This window comes from Lissotriton vulgaris, chromosome 9 (assembly GCF_964263255.1).
Source record: "Lissotriton vulgaris chromosome 9, aLisVul1.2, whole genome shotgun sequence".
Classification (NCBI taxonomy): domain Eukaryota; kingdom Metazoa; phylum Chordata; class Amphibia; order Caudata; family Salamandridae; genus Lissotriton; species Lissotriton vulgaris.
The window spans coordinates 992,217,605-992,243,061 of record NC_141697.1 but is presented as its reverse complement, the minus strand read 5'-3'; the positions used below and the strand labels follow the sequence as shown (position 1 = coordinate 992,243,061).

The following is a 25,457-nucleotide window of genomic DNA, read 5'->3' as shown; positions in this document are numbered from 1 at the left end:
TAAGGTCCCGGGGCCAAATGGCTTTCCCCCGGAATTCTTTAAATGCACGGCTGACATCGTGGCTCCACACCTGAGGAATCTCTTCCTTGAGGCTTTTAAAGAGGGTGGTCTGCCTCCTGACCTCACCTTGGCAACCATAATCCCTGTCCACAAAGAGGGTAAGCCACGGGGGGACTGTGCCTCCTACCGTCCCATCTCCCTACTGAACACGGAGGTGAAACTCCTTGCCACGTTACTGGCGCGACGCCTTAGGGCAGTTCTACCCGACCTAATACACTTGGACCAAACAGGCTTTCTGCCAGACAGGGCCACGAAATTCAACCTCCGACGCACGCACAACTGGCTACAGGAGGTGAAGGATAGGGCCCCATCACATTGGTTCCTTTCCTTAGATGCTGAAAAGGCCTTTGACTCCGTGCACTGGCCATTCCTTGAGGCCACCCTACAAAAATTTGGATTCGGCCCCAAATTTCGCTCCTGGGTACAGCTGCTCTACACCAACCCGAGGGCCAAGGTGCGGGTGAATGGGAAACTCTCCCGCGAAATCTTGATACAAAGAGGCACCAGACAAGGATGTCCTCTGTCGCCACTTCTCTTCACCCTGACAATCGAGATACTGGCGGCCAGGATACGGCAGAACCAGAGGATCTCCGGTTTCCGGGTTACACCCGCAGATGACACACAAGAGAAGCTGTCCCTCTATGCTGATGATGTCCTGCTCTATATTACTGACCCGCAGACCACAGTGCCCGAACTGTTCCGGGAGTTAGACGGCTACGGCGGCTATTCCGGATATGCAATAAATTGGCACAAGTCCGTCCTTTTCGACCCCAAAGGGGACACGAGTGAAGGAGCCCTTCCGGATAGGTTGGTGGTGTCTGCGGAGGGCTTCCAATATCTGGGAGTATTCATCACATTGGACAGGGAATTGTCACACTCCAAAAATGTTGAAACAATACTCGTTAATTCCGTGGGTGATATGTCCCGATGGCGCCAGCTTCCTTTGACCCTCCTGGGCAGGGCGGCGATGTATAAAATGGTGATACTGCCCAAATACTTGTATGCCCTACAAAACGGTCCCAGGCGACCTCCTGCTCAGAACACATGCCGACCTTAGATCTTTCATTTGGCTGGGCAAGCAGCCAAGAGTGGCGCTAACTACCCTCCAACGTCACCAATACAGCGGTGGCATTTCCCTGCCGAACCTTGAGGCCTACTATTGGGCGGAGCACCTGTCCCCCATTAATGACTGGCTCCATGCCCCGGCGGACCACCCCACGTATGTGCTGGAACGCGCCAACTTGTCCCCACATAATCTGCTTACGTACCTGTACGATGGCCTGAGGAGGAAGCCCCTACTTCCGGCCACGAATATTACGCTCCGGGCCTGGAGAATGGCCACAAGACGCATGGGCTGGGAACGGAAGCCCACCCGACAGACCCCACTTTGGCACTGCACGTGGCTCCACCAATTACGTAAACTCACTGGCTTCAAGCAATGGGACGACATTGGGATCCCCACGGTGGGAGATGTAATCGCCAGGGGGGGAACTAAAATCATTCGCTACCTTGAGAGCAGAGTATGGGCTCCATCGCTCGCAGTTTTTTAAATACATTCAACTGCGTCATGCATGGAGGGCACAGGCTATAACCTTAGAGGGTCTCCCGGAATATGCACCACTGGAAGGCAGACTACTGCAGGAGCAGATACCCAACAAGGCTGTATCACTTACATACAAAACACTCACAAACATGCTGGGGGATCTGGCGAAGCTTAGGGCCACCTGGGAACATGACGTGGGAACATTGGAGGAGATTGACTGGGACCTAATCCTTATGCACCCAAGGGAAGTGGCTATCAAGTCCCGACTCCGCCTGATCCAATATAATGTGCTCCACAGGACATACTTTGATAGGGTCAGATTGTTCAGGATGGGAAAAACACCAGATGATAGATGCCTGCGATGCCTACACGAGGGAGGGGACTTCTTCCATATCTTATGGGCATGTGATAAAATACAATCCTACTGGACGCTCATCTTTGCCGAACTGAGGGAGGTCCTGGCGGTGCCGCTTGACCAGGAGCCCAAACTGGCCATCTTGGGAATGACTAACGATGTTGATCTCCCCCGCCCCCTACTGATGTTTCTGACGCTGGCCTTAGTAGTAGCGAAACGGGACATTGCAAAATGCTGGGGGGTTGCGTCCGTCTCCACTATGGAGGAATGGAGAAGAGGTTTAGACCTCTACATGGCGGCGGAGCGAGTGACCTATAAATCGAGGGGTTGCCCAAAAAAGTTTAAAAGGGTCTGGTCGAAGTGGAGACAGTATCATGGGCTGGAGAGTGGGTCGGGGGAGGGTGAACTGTGTGCGGGCCCAGGGCTCGGAAGACGGCCGGGGTGGAACAACATGACACGCTAGGAGTGGGCCTTGATGTGTAAGTCACGCATTACCTGTTTGAATGTCTTTGGGCCAATTGAACACCGGGCACGGGGGGAGGGCTGGGGCTGGCGGGAACTGTGTATACTACTACCATGACTGTACTGATAAATGTTGATTGCGAAGATGTTCTTTCAATTTCCCTCGCATAGTTCTGTTTGTTGTGGGGGGGAGGGAAGGGGAGGGGTTCAGATAAAACAAAAAAGCAGATGCCCAGATGACTACTATGGACACCCCCTATGCTGAGGCGCTGCTCCGCCTGGACAGACTTGAGGATGCAGATAAACTGACTGTTGCCTTGTGCACTGATGCGAACGGGGGGGTTTCATGATCTCTATTTCATTATGTAACTGTTTCTTGCCTGCATAACATTGCTAATGTGGTCCTTCTTGTGTCTGTGTATCTGCAATAAAAAAAATTTGAAAAAAAAAAAAGCTTTCTTTTTGCATTTCAAGTTGGGAATCACTATTTCTGTCTCTAGACGGGTTAAAAATCAGTCTTGACTTAGTTATTAATCAGTTATTCTCTTTTTTTTCCCTCTTCTCTTTATTAGATTAACCTGACGTTAGCTTATACATTGTGGATTATTTGTACTGACTTGACGTTTTTTTTTCACTTGTAATTAATGGATTATTGATAAACGCTAAGAAAATGTCCTAGTTAGGGCTCGCTGCGAAAAGCGCACGAAAGCACTATAGCTGTCGGCTCAGCCGACAACGAGGGGAGACAGGAGCTGGCCACGCGCAGCATTTTTCAATAGGATTAGGTCGCGTGCGTGAGCTTCTGCATTAGAAAGCATGGCCGAAAGAATCGGATCGCAACGCGCGCCTCGTGAACAGTTCACGTGGCTGACTTTGGAATGCAGGGGGAGTCTGCAAAGGGGCGCGCAGCGCTGTTCACGAGGCGCGCGGCGCTGATAAACATGCTGGCTGCAGGCTTTAATAATAATAAAAATAGCTCGCAGTGAGAGGTACGGCGGATGAAAGTTTCAAACTTCAGTGACCGCCGAGGGGCACGGGCGCCGATAAACAGAGGCAGGCTTTGTAAAGCAGAACTCTTATATACGCCGTCGTAGCCTTTTATTAAAATAGAAAAACGACTTTTTTGTTTATGCTGCATGTTAGCCTCCATCACACATTAGTGCACTTTTCCAGATGAGTACAGTCGGGGCAATGCATTTTGTAATGGGGATATATGTGTGTTCTGCGTGACTCGGAGGCGAGTGGCCTTCTGCCTTTGCTGATCCTTGAGTAAAGGTGCTTAGGCAGTGCGGCCGGATTTGCGTGACCTCGCTGTGTAAATGCACTTAGGTAACACAGCCCGAGGTTAGGAGATTGGGAGGTTTTCAGCCTGTTTTTTGGAAAGGAAGACAGATGAATGACCACTAAGATTGCAGTTGTACCGGTTTGCCTAACGTACGGCATTGTACCTCCGTTATCAGACACTGATCAAGTGTCTAGAGTGAAAGTTAACACTCATGCCAGCGGGCCTGTTCATTGAACATAGTGTAGGAATCGCAGCGCTCTGTGCTTAGACCCTGCACCATCAGAAGGGGGCACGCTTGTGCGAGGGTCTTCCAGTAGGGTTCATCCGCAATTGAACTGTACTCGATTACTTTTGCAAGCCTGGCGGTATCTCGAACACCACAATCTAAATTGTGTGCTCCTTCTAAAAGAGTACATTCGGTTGCAGAGCCGTTTGAAATGCACCGTAGAAGGCTAACTTCCTTCACTTTGGATGTGCATTACTACGCCTCACCAGGGTTAGTAAGCGCTATATAAATAGAATTTAAACACATTTGGCTTGGTGCACTTAGTGATTGTAATGTTATTATAGGAAAGTCATTTCTCATTAAAGGGAACCTATTATTTCACTGATGGCCTCGGACACCAATGCCTCGCTAGTCATTCTGAGGTACACTGACTAGCTCACGTCATGTATTGTGATGGTTTATTCATTGGCTCTGATTGATGCTGGAGCGAAGTAGATCATGAGTCGTCCTCTGCCAGTTAGCCACACTCGAGATTATGCGGGCAAATGTGTGTGTCTTCCGCACACACATGTTGGGGAGTTATAGGCTTGATAAACAAGCATTTGCAATGCAATAGGTCTCGCAGTTGGTCGAGTTTGAGCCATTGCCATTGTAAATGGCAATGCCTTTTATTTATGTGTTAGTTTATAAAACGTAAATAAAAGGCATTGCCAATTACAATGCCAATGGCTCAAACTTCAACAACTGCGAGACCTATTGCATTGCAAATGCTGGTTATTATTCTTCTCAATTTTTCTTTTTTATTGGGTCTCACCTTAATATGAGATTTTCTAATTTATAACCGGCACATTGTGCATATTGTGAGTGGAGTAGGACATGCATAAAAAAATATAAAAACAATACTCCATTCATTCTTTCTCGTTTTCGGTTTAATTCTATACTTCTCTTTCTTTGCTCTATTCTCTTCAGTTGTTTTTTAGCCAGTAGTATTGCTCATATTTGCACTTTATAACTTTATTTGTTAGGCATTGTTGCTTTTATGAGGCTTAGTGTGAGACTATATTCCTTTGGTGGTGGTGTTTTTTGCCTTTTACACAGAGCTTTATTAGAGCACCTTTCTCTTTTTTTTCTTTAATATTCCTACTAATGGCACAATGTTTGATGTCTTCAGTAAGAAATGTTGAGTACATTTATGTGATTATATAGCAATATTATTTTTGTATTAGTGTATTTACACACATTGTTCTTGTTTACAGCCTTGAGAAAGTCATTTGTACTTGCTTGGTACAGACGAAACACGTGTTGGCTGTTCTTGATTTGATATGTGTTGGAAGAACAATAAAAATAACATCCATTGAGGCTGCATGGACTGTTCATCTCATCTTCTGGAACTTTTTGGATACCTTGCCTTGGATAAATGACTTTTAGAAATTGTTTATTTACTAATTTCTAACATTGGTCCTTAATGATTTTGTTGTGATTGGGACCCATTATACTATCCATGGGTGTGCTGCATTAGCTGATTTCTTTGTGAATTTTCCAACCCGAAATATTACTGAAGCTAAAACTGCTTTTGCTCTGGAAACAAGAGGGGTTTAATTTGAATAGTTAATCCTATTCATTTTGCTTTTGCTCCTGTGGCTGGCATTGTTGTGAAACCTAGAGATTTTTGTCTGAGCAGGTTTTGGATGTATGTGGGAATCCATCCTGATGAGGGAAGGAAGAATATTACCCTAAAATACAACTACCCTGAATTCCTACTTCTCCAGAAAGGTTTACATCATGCAAATGTAGCCCACCAGACTTCTGAAATGTGGGTGGACATCATCTGCATATGGATGAATGGCTGTATCACCTTATTTTTCACATTGCCATTTCATTGTACATGTTGCCATATGTTAGACAAGTTATGGGGACAAAGAGGATTCCTTATATTCTGGCTGGGTTTTAGCGGACAAACAAAAAGGGCAACAGTTCACCACATTCATCCTCCTTAAAATGGCCTGCAGTTGGAGAGTGGCAGACAATTTAGAAACTTGTCATGTTTTGAGGGTCTGTTCTGTCATAGTTTGACTATATTATTAGAGGGGATTTTGTCAGGGAAATTTCCTTCCAGAGAACACACACACACACACACACACACACAATTTGATATTGAAGATTGTCGATTGTTTTGTAAGCTTGAGTCATCCATATGCAATTGATTGTTGATTTTGGGAATTGTTAGTTCAATTTTCTAAAATTTGGTGACGTGAACCATGTATAGTGGAAATGTAGAGTTTGGACATAAGATAGGAGCTACTCCTAGTCTCTTGGCGAACATGTCATCTAGACTTCCCCATTTCCTCCTTGTGTCATTCCCAATCCTTCTCCACCCATGTGCCAGACTCAGTACCAGATTCCTGATTCTTCTGCAGTTATCTACCTGATTGCCTTCATACCATTATTGATTGATTAAGTCCGATCTCCCTTGTGCTTTTCATAGAATGCCAAGCTCCTGGAACGGATCTCGAGATCAACCCCACGCTGGAATCCCTCTGCCTCAGCATGACGGAGCATGCCCTTGGAGGTGAGATTAATGCTTTGGTGCCCTCTGTGGTGTCAACAGTAGTGGTTGGTGGGGTATGGTTAAAATGGATGGGCTGAGAACATGGTACAACTGTAGTAAGCTCCTTATCACAGTCAACGTTTTTTTAGTTTCTCTCTATTTTTTTTTAACAGATTTTATTTGTCAAGGTAACACATACGATGCAGACCTCTGAATCCCAGAGACAGCTTCCGCATGTATGCTACAAAAGAAATGGTCTTTGACCATTTTACTAATTAAAACAGGAGAATATGAAATGCAATACATATAAAACTGATCCCTGCAAACACCCAAGATTCCTCCCTCCCTCTCCACCCCCCAGTGCACTATCTCCTTTTTCTGGAACAGCATATCTCTAAACCAAACTGCCATAGCTTTTACATAGAAGCCCAATGTCTAAGATATCAGATCCTGCCGTAGAGGTAGGGGCAACCCAAAAGAGTATGTAGAGAACAGGGAAGGCCAACAGGTCACTCCGGGTCACGGCTCCGTCCCTCCTGCGCCAGCTCCAATTCCAAGCATCGATAATCCGCCCAGCGCCTCCAAATCTTATAGTGCTTACGGGGCACCCACTAGCTTCAAAAATGGGACTCTCGAGACCCATACAGAAGTCAGTCCAGACCTTTCTTCCAGGCCGAAACCGAGGGAGCAACCACCGTCTTCGAGGCTCTAGCTATATCTCTCTTTGCTAAGGTAAAGCCTAGGAACATAAGGTGGCACTTACAGATGTTGCCCCCGATCCCTTCCATCACATGAAGGAGGACCAGTTTCGGTGAGTCAGAGAGCTCCCACCCAAGTACCTTGGAGAGACATGCCAGGACCCCCCTCCAGAATTGTGCAAGCGCTGTGCACTGCCAAATAGTGTGTAGCAGGGTCCCCTCCTCATGCCTGCAGAGAAGACACAACGGGAAGCCACCAAGCCCGCCCTCCAGCGCCTAACCCTGGTGAAATAGACCCTATGAAGGTATTTAAATTGAATAAGCCGCTGGTTTACCGCGATAGCCACCCCACGCGGGGAGGCCAAAGCTTCTGTCCAGTCCTTTTCCTCCATCTGACCTACATCTCCCTCCCAGGCCTCTCGCAGATAGTGCAAGGAGGGGGAACAGTGTGTAACCAGAGATTGATACATTTTAGAGATCTTATGGTCTAGGAAGTCTCCCATAAATACCTAGTTTATCCAGTATTATGGGTGTCTTTCATAGATTCACATGCCTGAATCATTCCCCGTCGTCGAGATGGGAGCCCCGGTAAATAGTAAAGTAATGTCCTATAGACATACATAGAGAAAAGTAGGCCTAAGGGCCTTGCCTTAGTAGCCTATCTATGTCCTTTTGTAAAAAGGACCAAACTGTAAAAGGTAGCCAATCAGTTATCCAGTATTATGGGTGTCTTTCATAGATTCACATGACTGAATCATTCCCTGTCGTCGAGATGGGAGCCCCGGTAAAGAGTAAAGTAATGTCCTATAGACATACATAGAGAAAAGTAGGCCTAAGGGCCTTGCCTTAGTAGCCTATCTATGTCCTTTTGTAAAAAGGACCAAACTGTAGAAGGTAGCCAATCAGCTACCACCTCCCTCTAGAACCTTCCTGCCAGGAGCCTCAGTCTCTCAGATTTTCTACCGCACGTTGTGCTAGGGAGTCCCCACCTGAGTTCTCCTCAGATTTCCAAGATTTATCTCTTTTCCTAACAGAAGTTGGATATTTTCTTCTTCAAACAACAATGGCTGATCAGCAGAAGAAAGGGCTTTTCAGAGCCTGTTCATCCTGTGGTAAGAAGAGACTGCACGTCGATGACTGGCATGAGACTTGCCTCTACTGTCTTTATCCTGATCATTCTGCAAAAGAATGTAGAGTTTGTAGAACATGCTCTACAAAGACGCTTAAAGACAGGGAATGAAGACTGCTCCTCTGGTTGAGCGGACTCAAAAACAGAGATGATGCACTGTCTTCAGAGGAAGGTGAAATTGCTTCAGTCTCATCAAAACTATCCCTAAAGAAGCCAAGGGGTGCTTCCCCTAGCCCTACAGACGTCCCTCCTAAAAAGACTACCACAAAGTCTTTTGAGGTACAATCCGTCACGACTGAAAAGGAGGTTCCCACCTTCAGAAAGCCACCTCACTCCTCGACGACTAGTTCGTCGACTTTCTTCAAGAAAAACAGCCTATGTCTCCACATCGACGACTACGGTGTCAACGACGATGGCATCGTTAGCCTCTTCGTCGACGACAACGTTAACTCAATCGTCGACGACGGGTAAGCCACTGTCATCGATTATACTTATAAAAAAGCAATCGACGTTGCTTAAAGTTCCGTCGACGGCGACACCGTCGATGACAAAACAAAAACCGTCGACACCTGCATCGACGACGAATGGCACATCGTCGACAAAGACATCGTCGACGTCGAAGATATCGATGACTAGCACGCCGTCGACGACGAAGGCACCGTCGACGACGAAAGTACCGTCGACGACCGCACCGTCGACGACTAAGGTACCGTCGACGACTAAGGTACCGTCGACGACCGCACCGTCAACGACTAAGGTACCGTCGACGACCACACCGTCGACGAAGGAACCGTCGACGATGGGAACGGCGACGAAGGGACCGTCGGCGACCTCACTGTCGACACTTGAATCATCGACACGATGGAAAAAATCAGATTTAATTCCGCCAAAGAGAAAGGATAAAAATCCGATTACGCCAGAACTAACGTCCCCAAGCAGGGTACAAAAATTACTCCCATCTCATCTCCTAGAGTGATGAATCAGAAGATGACCAGTATGACCAAGCTACTAGTCCTTCAGATCTTATTGTAAAGTGCCAGAGCACAGATGAAGATGGAGATGATGTCGTTTTTACGGAGGAGACCGTACATACACAAGTACAGAAACAGGTCACTCCTATGGTTTGCCTTCCAGTATCGATTGTCTCAGATCTTCAATTCTTGATCACAGACTACAAAAGGCGATTTCCAGAATCTCCGGCAGCATCCTCCAAACCGCACCATCTCCAAAGAAAAGACCACCACCTCTGGATCTCGCTCATGAGAAGGAAGCGGTTCATAATGTTCAGTCCTCAGACGACGAGGGCGAGGAACCAGAAGAAGGGGAGGTTCGGGATGACCTGTCCAATAACAGAGATGATGAGGATTATATCGCTCATTCTCCTGCCACACCTGAACCTCATACTTCGAAATCCCCACCAGTGGACATTGGCGGATTCCACAACTTGGTGGAAAGAGCAGCCACGAGATTCCACATGACTGTAGAATCACAAGAAACAGACTGTTTCCTATATGATTTTAAAGATCCGATCAAAAAGACAGCCAGATCAATTCCCATCATTGATCACATATGGGAACAAGGGCAGCAATTGATGCATCGGTCTCTATAGTGGTACCCAGACTGGATAAAAAATATAAGGCACCAAGAACAGCTGCTACCTGCCTTAATGCGCATTCCAAACCAGATTCTGTAGTCACCCAAGCGGCTCAAAAGAATTCAAGAAATCCGTCCTCTCCACTGTCAGCACCACCAGACAAAGAGGGCAGAAAATTAGACCGCATAGGCAAGTGTTTTTCAACCACGTCAGCCATGACTATCAAAATAGCTAACGCCATTGCCCTAATAGGGAGATACAACAGGCAATTATGGGAAGACATTGTCCCATACCTGACAAATACCTGAAGACTTAAAGGAGGAACACAATCCCTCCTAAAGGAAGAACAAACGTCAGCATCAGAGATCATCGATTGCGCTGTAGATGTCGCAATGACAGGCTTCAGACAACTAGCAGGTGCAGCAGTCTTACGGAGACAAGGGTGGCTCAAAGCAACATCCTTCCGCCAAGAAATCCAAACTAAAGTTTTCGACATGCCTTATGACGGACAGCACCTATTCGGTGAGAAAATAGACGAGGCCCTACAGGCAATCAAAAAAGATACAGACACAGCACGAGCTCTAGGCACGTTACAGTTCAAAAAACAGTCATGAGGGAACAGGGGTAGAGGTCAGCCCTCGTACAGAGGGTCATACCAAGGAAAATCCTCATACTCCTATAATCAAGGCCGATCACAATACCAACAACGGCAACAGCAGCAAGGTCGCCAGACCTCCTATCGGAAATCTAACTTCAGAGGAAGAAACCAAAGAAAACCAGCAGGCGGACGACAATGATCGTTTCCAACAGCCAGTCCCTCCACCATCTCATTCTTTCAAAATTGGAGGCAAACTCACACACTTCCTCCACAATTGGAAATCAATAACAACGGATCGGTGGGTGCTCCAATTAATCCAATACGGACACTCATTGGAATTCAGTTCAATCCCCCCAATAACTCCTCCTCGCAAGATTCAACACAGCCACCTGCGATTACTCCAAGAAATGTCATCAATGTTGAAGAAAGGAGCAATAGAGCGAGTCCCATCAGCTCAAAAAGGGAAGGGGTTTTATTCCAGCTTCTTTCTAATACAACAGAAAAGGAAGAAATGGAGGCCCATACTAGATCTCAGGGCACTCAATTCATTCTTGAAGAGCCAATCGTTTTGGATGGTGACCCTTCAGGAAATCTTAGGATCTCTAGAAGAAGGAGACTTCATGACGTCTTTGGACCTGCAAGACGCATATTACCACATCCCAATACACAGGCGCCACAAAAAATTCCTAAGATTCGTTGTAGCAGGGCAGCACTACCAATTCTGTGTCCTCCCATTCGGCCTCAAATCGGCACCTCGCGTTTTCACAAAGTGCCTCTCTCCAGTGTCAGCTTTCCTACGTCAGCAGGGACACCAGGTTTTCCCCTACCTGGACGACTGGCTGGTGAAAGTACCATCGATGGCAGGCGCACAAATGTCTTCCAACTCCTGTCTCAATATTTTCAAACATCTGGGCCTGACACTCAATCACAAAAAGTCAACCCTACAGCCCTCCAGAGTTATAACTTTTCTAGGGGCAACTCTAAATACGACATCTTCAACAGCATTCCCATCGCAGGAAAGGAAACAAAAAATAATTACTATGGCCACCGCAGTGACTTCAAAGAACACCATCCAAGTCCGCACTTTCAAGTCCCTCCTAGGGATGATGTCCTCGTGTATACTACTCATTCCTCACTGTCTGCTCAGAATGCGCCCCCTCCAAGAGGCCCTGATCAAGCAGTGGACTCAGTGTACAGACTCTTTCGAGGATCACATCGTGATTACTCCACAAATCACCAAGGCCTTACACTGGTGGAAGACATCCACGAACCTATCACAAGGACTAACGTTCCTGCTGCCTCCAACTCCACATGTCATAACTACAGACGCCTCTCTAGAAGGATGGGGAGCAGTCCTTCAAGAATTGCAAATCAGTGGCAAGTGGACAGACCAGGAGAGGAAACTACACATCAACCTCCTAGAACTGATGGCCGTTTTCCTATCTCTACAGGCTTTCCTCCCACACATCAAAGGCTCGGCAGTGCTTGCAAGAACAGACAACACAACAACAATGCACTACTTGAACAAGCAGGGAGGGACACGTTCGCTGACTCTATCTCGCGAATCGCAAAAAATTTGGAACTGGCTAGTACTACACAATATCAAGCTAACAGCAGAGTATGTCCCAGGCAAGGACAACGTCATAGCGGACGCTCGGAGCAGACAGAGGTCGCTGTCCCACGAATGGGAACTCAACCAAACTGTTCTAAACGACATTTTCTCGAAATGGGGGAGACCGCAGATCGATCTGTTTGCCACCAGGGAGAACGCCAAATGCCACAACTTCGCAAGCTGACATCCCCAATCGCGGTCACTAGGAAATGCATTTTCCATCGCATGGGGCAACGTGTTTGCGTACGCATTTCCGCCATTTCCCCTGATAACAAGAGTCATTTGGAAAATGAAAACGGAGCACTGCACACTGATTCTCATTGCTCCGTTCTGGCCGAGGCAGCACTGGTTCACGGACCTTCGTCGCCTCTCAGTCCAACCCTCAATCCATCTGGGCCAGCATCCATCCCTACTCACGATGTCCAAAGGCCAAGTACTCCACCGAATATGAAATCTCTCAGATTATCGGCATGGCTCCTGAGTACAGAGAGTTCTACCAACTAAATATTCCGCAGGAGTGCAAGAATGTCCTAGCGAAGGCAAGAGCAGACAGCACAAACAAAACGTATTCCTTAAAATGGAAACGCTTTTGCGTTTGGTGTATGGACAACGATCTCCATCCCTTTCAGATCACTCCGGAGCAGCTCCTTCCATATTTATTACACTTGGCACAATCGGGACTTGCCCATGCCTCCATCAGAGTTCATCTGGCAGCCATATCCCGCTTCACAAGAACTTCAAAAGGACCATCTCTCTGGTCCCACAGATTAGTTAAGCAATTCCTTAAAGGGCTCTACAGATCCTTTCCTCGGCCACGCAGAATTCCACCAACATGGCACCTTAATGTGGTACTCAACCAATTAATGAAACATCCGTTTGAGCCCATCCATAGGGCTGATATCAAATACATTTCATGGAAAACAGCCCTACTTTTAGCTCTGACCTCAGCGAGACGGGTCAGGAGCTACAAGCTCTTTTCATCCAAGATCCCTTCATACAGTTCAGGGAAGACCGAGTGATTTAAGGACTAATCCTCGCTTCATTCCTAAGGTCCCTTCGGACTTCCACTTAAATGAACCACTAGTCCTCCGATCATCCTTCCCAAATCCTAGTACCGCAGCTGAATGATCTCTTCACTTTTTGGACCTAAAGAGATGTCTTAAACTTTACCTGGACAAAACAAAGCATTTCAGGAAAACGAATCAGCTTTTCATCGCCTTCAGCAGACCAAGAAAAGGCATGCCACTTTCCAAACAAAGCACTTCAAGATGGATATCCTCTGCAATTGCCTTTTGCCATGACAAAGCCGGACGACCGTTACACTCCAAAGTCCAAGCTCATTCCACAAGAGCTGTGTCCACATCGGCGGCACTATTCGCTGGGGTGCCAATTCTGGACATTAGCAGAGCAGCGACCTGGAAGTCGCCGCACACATTCACCAGGCACTACTGCCTGGATACGGAACTGATGCAGGATGAGAAGGCTGTACTTCGCCATCTATTCCAGTGAGATGAGCCTTCCTCCTTCCCGCCATCCTTTATTGGTATGCACATTTACTTCTTTATTATATTTACTTGTTGATGGTTGCTAGTCGTATGATATGTATTATCTCAGACTGCTTATTCTGTCTCTTCACAAATGTGCATAATGTATTGCTCGCTACTCTGATTCAGGCATGTGAATCTATGAAAGACACCCATAATACTGGATAAGAAATGCGTTACTTACCTGTAACTGCAGTTATCCAGTATTGGTGTCTTTCATAGATTCACATGCAACCCTCCCGCCTCCCCAGGAAGGTCTCTTCTCTCTCTCTCAATCCTATATTACGCCTACCTAGCTTGGTGTGTACGGAAATCTGAGAGACTGAGGCTCCTGGCAGGAAGGTTCTAGAGGGAGGTGGTAGCTGATTGGCTACCTTCTACAGTTTGGTCCTTTTTACAAAAGGACATAGATAGGCTACTAAGGCAAGGCCCTTAGGCCTACTTTTCTCTATGTAGGTCTATAGGACATTACTTTACTATTTACCGGGGCTCCCATCTCGACGACGGGGAATGATTCAGGCATGCAAATCTATGAAAGACACCAATACTGGATAACTGCAGTTACAGGTAAGTAACGCATTTCTTCTCTATTTTGACCTCCCATTTTATTGTATGCCAGCCTTCTTCAAGGGTAAGTTGAAACTTAAGGCCTCTGTTCGCATGCACGGAACTAGGGTGTCAAACATTATTCTCCAGTATTAGGGTGTCTTTCATAGATTCACATGCTTGAATATCCCCCGTCGTCGGAGTGGGAGTCCCACAGTAAATAAAATAGCAATAATATATACTATATATATATATATGTAACATAAAACCTGAAATATGTAATAGAAAAAAGGCATAACAAGCCTACACATATTTCTACATAGGAATGCATGGAAAAGGAAAAAACCATTTGCAGTCTATCATTGTCATTATGTTGGTCCAAACTACAGCCAATCAGGCGCCAGCAACCCTCTAGAACCTTCTCCTCAGAGCTCAGCACCTCAGATTTTCTACCGCACGTCGTGTGAAGGGAGTCTCCCTGAGCTCTGCTCAGTTTTTCTTCAATTTTCTTCAATTTTCTTCAATTTTTCTTCTTAATATCACAGTTTTGTACTGTCTTCCTACATGAAGTCTACGTTCAGACCCTGTGTCACTTGTAGGAAGCTCTGACCTTTTCCTGTGAACCCTCATGAAGAGTATATGGAAACACTCTGCTTGTCTCTGACATGGTAAGAGGAGAAGGGGTTGTTCTTGTGCTTAGACTGTACCCCCCTTCTGATGTGGGAGGAATTTTTGTTGTTTGTCCTGCACATTCACGTTTTAAGTGATGCTTCTACTCTACTTCACCAGCTGAAGTAACATCACAATTAAGAGGTCTCTGGCCTTCTTTGAGTCTGCCTCCCACATCTACGCCCACGAGATTTACTCTCAGGCGTCTAGACTCACACTGCGCACTTTTCTACGTGAAATTGTGCCAGCTTGTCGATGATACGGTCTATGTATCCTCTGACTCGTCTACGATATGTCCCGTCGACGGTGGCCTCGTCGACGGTGGCTCAGCGACGGTAGGCTCGTCGACGGTGGCCTCGTCGACGGTGGCCTCGTCGACGGTGGCTCGTCGACGGTAGGCTCGCCGACGGTAGGCTCGCCGACGGTAGGCTCGCCGACGGTAGGCTCGTCGACGGTAGGCTCGTCGACGGTAGGCTCGTCGACGGTAGGCTCGTCGACGGTAGGCTCGTCGACGGTGGGCTCGTCGACGGTGGGCTCGTCGACGGTGGGCTCGTCGACGGTAGGCTCCGTAGACGACGGGCTCGTCGACGGTGAGCTCCGTAGACGGTGAGCTCCGTAGACGGTGAGCTCCGTAGACGGTGAGCTCCGTAGACGGTGAGCTCCGTAGACGGTGAGCTCCGTAGACGGTGAGCTCCGTAGACGGTGAGCTCCGTAGACGGTGAGCTCCGTAGTCGGTGAGCTCCGTAGTCGGTGAGCTCCGTAGTCGGTGAGCTCCGTAGTCGGTGAGCTCCGTAGACGGTGAGCTCCGTAGACGGTGAGCTCCGTAGACGGTGAGCTCCGTAGACGGTGAGCTCCGTAGACGGTGAGCTCCGTAGACGGTGAGCTCCGTAGACGGTGAGCTCCGTAGACGGTGAGCTCCGTAGACGGTGAGCTCCGTAGACGGTGAGCTCCGTAGACGGTGAGCTCCGTAGACGGTGAGCTCCGTAGACGGTGAGCTCCGTAGACGGTGAGCTCCGTAGTCGGTGAGCTCCGTAGTCGGTGAGCTCCGTAGACGGTGAGCTCCGTAGACGGTGAGCTCCGTAGACGGTGAGCTCCGTAGACGGTGAGCTCCGTAGACGGTGAGCTCCGTAGACGGTGAGCTCCGTAGACGGTGAGCTCCGTAGACGGTGAGCTCCGTAGACGGTGAGCTCCGTAGACGGTGAGCTCCGTAGACGGTGAGCTCCGTAGACGGTGAGCTCCGTAGACGGTGAGCTCCGTAGACGGTGAGCTCTGTAGACGGTGAGCTCTGTAGACGGTGAGCTCTGTAGACGGTGAGCTCTGTAGACGGTGAGCTCTGTAGACGGTGAGCTCTGTAGACGGTGAGCTCTGTAGACGGTGAGCTCCGTCAACATTCCGCCTCGAGGCCAGTTGGCTTCGTTGACGGTTGACCCTGTCAACTATTGGAATCGTCGACGGTTGAGCCCGTCGACAGTTGGTTTCACACACGGTTGTCTTTTATGCACAATGTGTGTTGGTAGACGATTTATCTCGTCGACTGCAGCTTTCTGCTACATCCACGTGATGGCGTGGTGGCTTTTTACTCCTGCCTTTATATCTTCCTCTAAAAACTGGAGCTCTATTGCATTCACCTCCGGTGAATATTGGAGGTTTTCCCCTCCTTATGAAGAGAGCGGCGAATCGCTTTTCCCTTTTTCCCCTCGTCCGGGGGAAACCACAAAAACAAGTTCATTCAGTTCCTATCATAGACTTTATTTAGCAAGGAGGTGTTAGTCTCATGCAGAGGTCAAACTCTGTGCCGGCGGTTTTTGTTTTTCACGCCTCGACAAGAAATGTGAAGCTCCCCACTATTCAGCCTACCCTGCCTCAGTCATTATTCAGGCGGCACAGCGATTATCTTGCAAGCCAGTTGGGCAGGTATGCCACCATATGTGCTCCGACATGTTGGCGCCAGTAGCACTTATTTCAGAATCCTCCAAGCCTCACGCCTTGAAGATCCTGCAGGAGTGAGAGCGAGAGAGAAGTGCATCAGAAATGATACACTGTGAAGCGGACATTGCTTGTACAGGTGTTCCACAGCTCGCTATAGGGGCAGTCTGGGAAAGACAATTTTGCTTCAATGCTACGTCTTTCGCAAGGAGGTTCAGACTTCTATACTTCACTTGTTCTTTTGATTGAGGAGCCCTTCTGGCCAGCATGTTGATGAGGCACTGCAGACCATCTTAAAGGACACAGATACTGCCCGCACCTTCGTGATATAGAATCGCAGCCTTTTCGTGGTGCCGAGGACGTAGCTCCACGTCCTTTGTTTCAAGGGGGTTCCATCCAATATTGGCTTCTACAATCAAAATCAATTGCGTTACTCAAATCAAACGCAGTCACATAGGCACAGTACCAACAGGTCCTACCTAGACTATCATCGTACAGCCTAGGCAAACTCTTCTTAGAAACGATGGATTACCGGGAACACAACTTTATTCCCTCCAAAAACGTCAGAGATCTAATATCTCACTTTTACTCCACTTGGTCAAAGGTGACAGAGGACCGTTGGGTTTTTAAACGTCATGCCCAAGGGCACACTTTAGAATTTGTCTAATTTCCCTCTTTCTACACCTCCAAAGGGACCTCCTCCTTCTCATCTACGGGTGTCGTTTTCTCAAGTGTCTATATGGATACAAACAGGGACCGTCGGAGTGGTTCCGAATCTCCAACAACGTTAGGGTTTACTCTCAGTTCCTCATCAACAAGCAAATGAGGAAAGTGTTGCATGATTTTATATCTTTGCGCGAACTTTACAAATGTTGTCCCTCAACAAAATCCTAAAGTTCTTATACCAGAACGACCTCCAGGATGTTTATTTTCATGTGCCAATCCTTCCTAAGCATAGGAAGTGGCTACGCTTTACAATAGGTACAGAGCTTATTCAATAAAGGTCCTACCTCTTGGATTTAGGTCCGTTTCACATGTCTTTACGTACATCCTGGCACCAGTGGCAGCCTATCTACGTCTGCAAGGCATACAAATTTCTCATTCCTGAGACAACTGTATAATAAGGGCTCGCTCTTATTTACAATCAGTCCAGCACACCCAAACTTGTCAGTCACTGTTTCAAGACCTGATTTTCAATAGATCATGACGAGTCACAACTAGTACTAGCTCCGATATCAACATTTCTCGGATCATCAATCAATACCAACCTAGCAAGGGTGTTTATCTCGCACAAACAATGGGCTTGCATCTCCCACTTGGTGGTTCTTCTACGTTGGTTTCAGGTCTCCAGTTCCTTTGTAGATCTCATTCAAATCAATCCTCGGATGCAAGAGGCCCCCCCTTTTTGTTGGTGGGTCCAAGTAAGAAATTGGTAGAAGGGGTGTACGTTATTCCTTCCAGAAGTGCCAAATTACACAATCACCGCAGACGCATCCCTTCGAGGGTTGAGGAGCATATCTTAAGGGCTGAAGGTTCAGCAGGGAATGGAACCCTCAACAAAAGGCTTAGCACATCAATCGGCTAGAGCTAGGTGCTATCTTCTTAGCCCTCAAATCCTTTTGTGTTATCATTCAAGGAGCCACAGTATTGGTTTGCACAGACAATACCTTACTTACACAAACAAGGAAGAACGAGGTTGGTTCTTCTATCTCAGAAAGCCCAAGAGATATGGGCTTGGGCAATATGACACAGGATCAAACTCTTGGCTGTTCATGTGACGGGAGTTGCAAATGTGCTGGCGGACACCCTCAGCAGGTCAACAGGTGTCCACCCACAAATAGGAACTGCATCAGCCAACGGCGGATCGAATCTTCCAGCAGTGGGGTCATCCCGATCTGGACCTCTTTGCGACAAAAAAGAACAGCTTATGCCTGTTTCTTTGCAAGCTAGCATCCTCACAGGGATTCGCAGGGGAAGGCGTTTTCGATAAACTGGTCTCAAATATATGCTTACGCCTTGTGTCCGGTACCGTTGGTTCCGAGAATTCTCCGTCAGATGAGCAAAGAGCCGTATCGTTTGATTCCCATCGCCCACAGGTGGCCTCGCCAATACTGATTCACCGAACTTCTTCTCCTCTCAGAGTACGATCTAATACAGTTTCGACCAATTCCAAATCTCCTCTCCATTCAGAATGGTCAAATTTTCTATCAGATCCGGCTTCTCTAAAATTAGCAGCTTGGTGTCCGAGCACCTTGTATTAGCTCATCTGACTATCTCGACGGATTGTAAAGAGGTGCTGGCTTACGCGAGAGCACCTACTAAAGACATACAGTCTTTAAAAATAAATAACTACATAAATAATAATCTGAATTTGGTGTTAATCTACTGGGGTTTACCCATTTCTTGCAACGCCGGACCAGATATTACCTTTTTTCTTGCACCTGGCAAGATCAGGCTTATCTCATACAACGTTGAAGGTCTTTTTGGCAGCCATTTCAAGGTAACGTCAGGATGGGTCCATCTCTCTTTATTCTTCCAGAATACAACAGTTCTTTAAGGGACTACTCAGAATGTTTCCTCCTGTACGTCGTCCGCCTCCATCATGGCATTATAATGTAGTATTAGCGCAGCTCATGCGCCACCCATTTGAGCCAATTTTTAGGATGTATTTCAAATTCCTAACATGCAACGGTTTTTCTCTTTGTAGCAGTAACTTCATCTAGAAGAGTCTGTGATGTCCAAGCTCTCATTGTCAATTCACCTTTCTTACGATTCACGCCCAATTCTGTGGTGCTACGTACAAACCCAAGGTGTATGCCTAAAGGTGCCTTCGGATTTTCACCTGAAAGAACCAGTTATCTTAAAGACGTTTTTTCCTAATCCACAATCCCCTGCGGAGAGGGCATTTATGTACTCTTGACATCAGAAGATGTTTTAAATTTCTATTTGCAAGGACCTCTGTCATTATCAAATCCGATCAACTGTTTATTGCCTATGGAAATATACAGCTAGGACGAGCAGTGTCTAAACACACCATAGCTAGATGGATTTATGTGGCTGCTGACATTTGCCATCGTCATAGCTTATGGACGTTTCCACTAAGGGCGTCCAGTTCCCAAACCTACAATTGCTCGTGGGGTTTCCTCGGCCATTGCTTTCTGCCATCAACAGGCAGGCAAGCCTCTACAGTCTTCAGTGAGGATCCATTCTACCAGGGCGATGTCGTCTTCAACTGCCCTGTTTGCCGGTGTGCCGCCGCATCAGATCTGCAGAGCAGCCATGTGGTCAAGCAGGCACATGTTTATGAAACGCTACTGCCTGGGTACCATTAACAAAGCAGACCTGCAGTGGGACAGTCTATGCTTCGCTATCTATTTCAATAAGGCGAGCCTCTGTCTTCCCTCCTCCATTATGGTTTACCATATTAATGTACGTCTTGCAAGACTATAGACATATTTGGTTTTATAAGTCTATGCATGTGTCTCATGCTGGGAAGTTGTCTTCGGATATTACTGCTTTCTATTCTATATTCAAGCATGTGAATCTATGAAAGACACCCTAATACTGGAGAAGAACAATTGTTACTTACCTGTAAACAGGTGGTTCTCCAGTATTGGTGTCTTTCATAGATTCACATGCGACCCACCCTCCTCCCCTCAGAGGCTCTCTTCTCCTCATAGACTCTGTGGTCACTCTTGTGCTACGAAAATCTGAGGTGCTGAGCTCTGAGGAGAAGGTTCTAGAGGGTTGCTGGCGCCTGATTGGCTGTAGTTTGAACCAACATAATGACAATGATAGACTGCAAATGGTTTTTTCCTTTTCCATGCATTCCTATGTAGAAATATGTGTAGGCTTGTTATGCCTTTTTTCTATTACATATTTCAGGTTTTATGTTACATATATATATATATATATATAGTATATATTATTGCTATTTTATTTACCGTGGGACTCCCACTCCGACGACGGGGGATATTCAAGCATGTGAATCTATGAAAGACACCAATACTGGAGAACCACCTGTTTACAGGTAAGTAACAATTGTTCTTCTCTTGCTTCAGGATACTTATGGTTTGCAGATGGTGAAGTAGAGTGTTTGGTGTGGGCAGATTTGAGGGCAGGTTTGGGGCGTGAACAGGCAGGAGGGTAGAGTGAAGTTGACAATGTGGGTTAGGGAGGAGGTGGGCAGTGGTTGAAGTGAGTGGTCAGGGGAGAATGACTTATACTGAGCACATGTGTCTGGTAGATGAACATAGACATCATAGCTGCTCCAACTCTATCACGTTGTCAATGGCATAGCATTAATCAGTCATGACATATTCAATGTTAAAATCGTTCTCAAACTAGAGTGCTTGAAGGTTTCATAAAAATGTGTCTTTAGCATTGAGCCTAAGCACAGCAATGACAGTGAAGCATAAGAAAGCAACTGCTTTCTCCTTCGATGCACAACACATCTCAGCTGAGGGCATGCCGCCTAACATACCAGTTTAACAAACATTCATCTTCACAACAGCCACAGTATGTCTCCATCTCATCTCGGATCAATAATCTTTGCCTCTACAGTGGCCTCATCCCAAATGCGGCCATAGACGGAAAAAGACGTGAAAGGCCATGAGAAGAAAATTCCTGGTTAGAAAAACTTGAGTCACACTTCCATTAAAGGTGCACAAAACGCCTCTCGTATTGAACTTGAGGTGCGTATTCCCACAGTCTCCAGAGCAAACCATTTGTGTTTTAAATCTCCTGATGACATCTTGCTTCACCTGCTAATGAACAAAGCTGAAAAAAGCTAAACATTAATCCCATTCCACCACTTATATAGATGAGTTAATTTTAATCCTCTCTAACCACAAACATGAGGAAGTTCATTGTTTCCCAGAGTTCTGGGACCCATCACAGACACTTTGACTTCATCATTCATGATGATCTACGAAGAGGAGAATGGGTAAGGTATATAAGATGCCTGATCGAATACAGCATTCACAACACTTTAGTGGTCGCTGCAGCTGGGGAAAAGTAGACCACACATTCAAATCTTCTGCTCCACTAGACAAGGTAGGTAAATGCTTACTTTTGTTAAGAAAGATCTTCAGGGCGATGTTCTGCCTGTTGGCGAAGGTTTGGTGCTGCAAAGCAGGGGCCACATCTTTGTGCCGATTTGTGTATCAGGACAGCCACTCATAGTTCAAGTCTGTGCTCCTGAAGCCCAAATCCTCAGTTTGGTGCCCTGCTGCTCCAGTACCTCTCTTCCCATATTCATCACAGCCTCAGACCCTAGCTTTGTTGGCTGCACCTTGACGCTCTTGCTGTAACCTGCTAATAAGCAGGGGAGCACTCTAAATTAAACATGGTTCTGCCTCTGCTTATGACATTCGCCATTCTGCTCCTTCAGGGAGCTCTAGGAGTAGCCATAAGCACTTAGTAGGCCTTGCACATCCTGAAGCGTTTCTTCCAAGAACATATATCTTCAGATTTGCCTTTGTATGCCTTCATATTTGCCTTTTTATTTAAAAAGGAATAATTTAAGACGATAAAAAGTGTGTGTGTGTGTGTATATATATATATATATCTCTTTAGCAAAACTTTTTTAAGGAAATGTAGTAAAGTAAACCAGGACAATGTAGCCCTCTCCGCTTCAACCATGCCAGGCTGAAACTGTGGTGTGACTTTAGAGACTCCTGGCACTGAAGAATCTCATCATGCCTTATCGATGAGTTACCTCTGTTTTTCCTGGCTCCTGGTGAAGGAATTCTGGAGGATAGTGCTCAGCCTTATCTGATAGAGACTACTAGCCGCAGATTCCTTAACGTAGAATTATCCCCAGGCGTGAGACTGGATCTGGAAAACTTTTTGCCACAGCCTCCCTGCGCGCCAGGGGGACGGCATCCCACGACTCCGCCCAGGCATTTATTTATTCATTTATTGAAGTTTTGTATAGCGCTAACTGGACCCGAGGGTATCAGAGCGCTTCACAGCAAATACAGATATGCAACAAAAGGAAAATGTGGGCGGTAAACAAGAACAAGGAAACACAGGTGGGAAGTAAAAGTCTGCACAACATCAACTTGAGAGCACCACGGAACGGAGATCAGGAGCGAGTCATCCGGCTCTGGGATCAAAGAGATAGCGTTCTTTCACAGTCTGGCGTGGGGTTCTCGTTACGATCCAGATCACTCGAGGAAGAGGGCTTTGAGTAGCATCTTGAATTTCGGGAAGGAGGCGGTCATTCTGATATGGGGGGGGGGGGGGGGGGGGGGGGGGTGGAGTTCCAGATCCTGGGGGCATTACCCTCAAAGGATTTATTTGAGGTTTTGTGTTTCTGTGATTTCAGAGGTATGAGTAGGAGCGTGTTGGAGCTTCAGAGGTTCCTAGACTGACCGGCCCTTTTGAGTTTGGTGGCCAGATACTCTGGTTTGCCTGTATGCATGGCTTTGTGTCTGAGGCAAGCTCTACAGAAGCTGGCTCGTTGGTCTATAGGGAGCCACTTCAGTTCCTTGAGTGCCGGTGAGATGTGCTCGTATTTCTTTGTTCCTGTGACCATTCTTGCTGCGGCATTGAGGGTAGTGGTAAGAGGTCCCAGGTTAGATTGGGCTGTTCCAGTCAGAGCTGCGATGCCGTAGTCAATTCTGGAGAGCACCAGTGCATGAGTCGCCTGTTTCAGATCCTTCGGGGGGAGGAAGGGTTTTATTTTGTAGAGAAGTTTCAGGTCAAGAAACGCACTTTTGGCAGTTTTTGAGATGTGTTTTTTCATGTCCAGTTTGGAGTCAAGAGTAATCCCTAGGGATTTTACAGATTCCGTTGTCGCAAGAGAAACATTGAGGGCGTTTAAGGCTTTGAGCCATTCTACTATTTGGAGGTTTTCATCTTTATTCGAGATGAGGAGCACTTCTGTTTTCTCTTCATTGAGTTTGAGGTGGTTGGATGAGAGCCAATGTTGGACCTCCATGAGTGTACCGTTCAGTCTGCGATCGATGTGGTTTCCAGATAGTTGTGTGTCGTCCGCGTAGAGGTGGAAGGGGATGTTGGAGTTCTTTAGAAGTGAAGTGAGGGGTTCCATGTAGATGTTGAAAAGTTGTGGGGAGAGTACTGACCCTTGTGGAACTCCTCTACTAATGGGGATGGGGTCCGATTCAAAGATGTTTATTTTTATTCTTTGTGTGCGGTTGTTGAGAAAAGAGGGGAACCATTTTAGAACCGTCTTTTCAATGCCCGCACTCTCCATGAGGACCTTGAGTAGCAGGGTATGATCAACTGTGTCCAACGCAACTGAGAGGTCTGAGAGGATGAGAAGGCTACATTGGATAGAGTCGAGTCACATGTGCAGATCATCTAGGACGTTTAGGATAGCGATTTCAGTGCTGCAGCCCTTTCTGAACCCTGATTGGTGTGGGTCGAGTAGATTAGTGTTCTCTAGATGTTGGGTTAACTGTGACAGCACACATCTTTCAAGAATTTTGGATAAGAACGGAAGGTTCGAAACCGGTCTGAAGTTATTCATGTCCTTGGGGTCAAGGCCAGTTTTTTTTTTTAGAAGTGGCGTGACTTGTCCTAATTTGAGGCAGTCAGGAATGGAACCCTCGCTCAAAGAGCTGTTCATGATCTTGCCCCGGATTGGGGCTAGAGTAAGCTTCAGGTCTTTGGTCAGTCTCGAGGGTAGCTGATCGAGGGTGTGTGACAAGGGTTTAGCGGAGGCGATAAGATTGCTTATCACTTCATTCTGGAGAGGCTGGAAGGATGACCAGCGGATAGGAGGTTACTGGGGTGTTGTGGTTAGTTGAAGGAGACCGGGTCTCTGTGCGGGAGGAGGGCTTAGAGCGGAATGATCGATCAATTCTGGCGATTTTTTTCATTGAAAAAGCTTGCAAAGTTGTCACAGTGGGTTTTGGACACTGCCATGTTGGCTGTCACTGGATTGGAGGTTTGGTTCCTGATAATGTTGAAGAGTTCTTTGGGGCGGTTTTTAGCATTGTCTAAGGCAGAACAGGAGAAGGAAGACTTTTTGCTCTTGATATGATTATAGGAGTTTTTGGTGCTGCCTTGAGTTGATCCCGCTGGAGGGAGGTGGGGTTGTTCCTCCAGGTTCTTTCCAGGGATCTGAGGTGTCTTATTTCCTCATTGATGTCAGTGGAGAACCAAGACCTAGAGGGGATACTTCTGTTTTTTTTGTTAGTTTCAGAGGTGCCAGATGATCCAGGGTGAGCTCCAAGTTGGAATGGCAGAGCGAGGTGAGTTCCGAGGTTGAGAGGAGGTCCGTCGTGTTCGGGTGGAATGAGCGAAGTCCTTCTTCTAGCTTGTCATGGGGTACTCTGGATGTGTTCCTGACCTACTTAGGGGAGGCTTGAGTGGGTGGGAGGGATAGGGCCAAATGATTGATATGTAAGAGAATGATGTGGTGGTCTGGCCAGTCCACCGGGATGATGTGATCAATCGTGATTGCATTTTTGTCCGCAATGATTGCATCCAGGATCGCACCTCTATGGTGCGTTTCCTCTGAACAGTTTTGGATCATATCGTTGTCTTGCAGAAGGGTGTTGAGAGATTGAATGAGCCGGTTTTTAGGTTCGAGGCATGTGGGCTGCTGAATTCATATCTGTGCATAGATCGCCGCCTAGTGTTGGGTCCGGATGATTGCACATTGTTGTCCTGGAAGAGTCTTCGAAGT

The 25,457-nt window shown here is 46.9% G+C and overlaps 1 protein-coding gene across 4 annotated transcripts in view; it reads left to right on the top strand.

Moving 5' to 3' along the window:
* Positions 1-25,457, top strand: part of SAMD4B (sterile alpha motif domain containing 4B) — a 1,107,967-nt gene that overhangs the window by 947,933 nt on the left and 134,577 nt on the right. For all 4 annotated transcript variants that reach the window (XM_086938873.1, XM_086938871.1, XM_086938870.1 and 1 more), the window contains exon 12: positions 6,417-6,500. In XM_086938873.1, the coding sequence (XP_086794999.1) occupies positions 6,417-6,500 (84 nt within the window). The remainder of the gene's footprint in view (positions 1-6,416; positions 6,501-25,457) is intronic.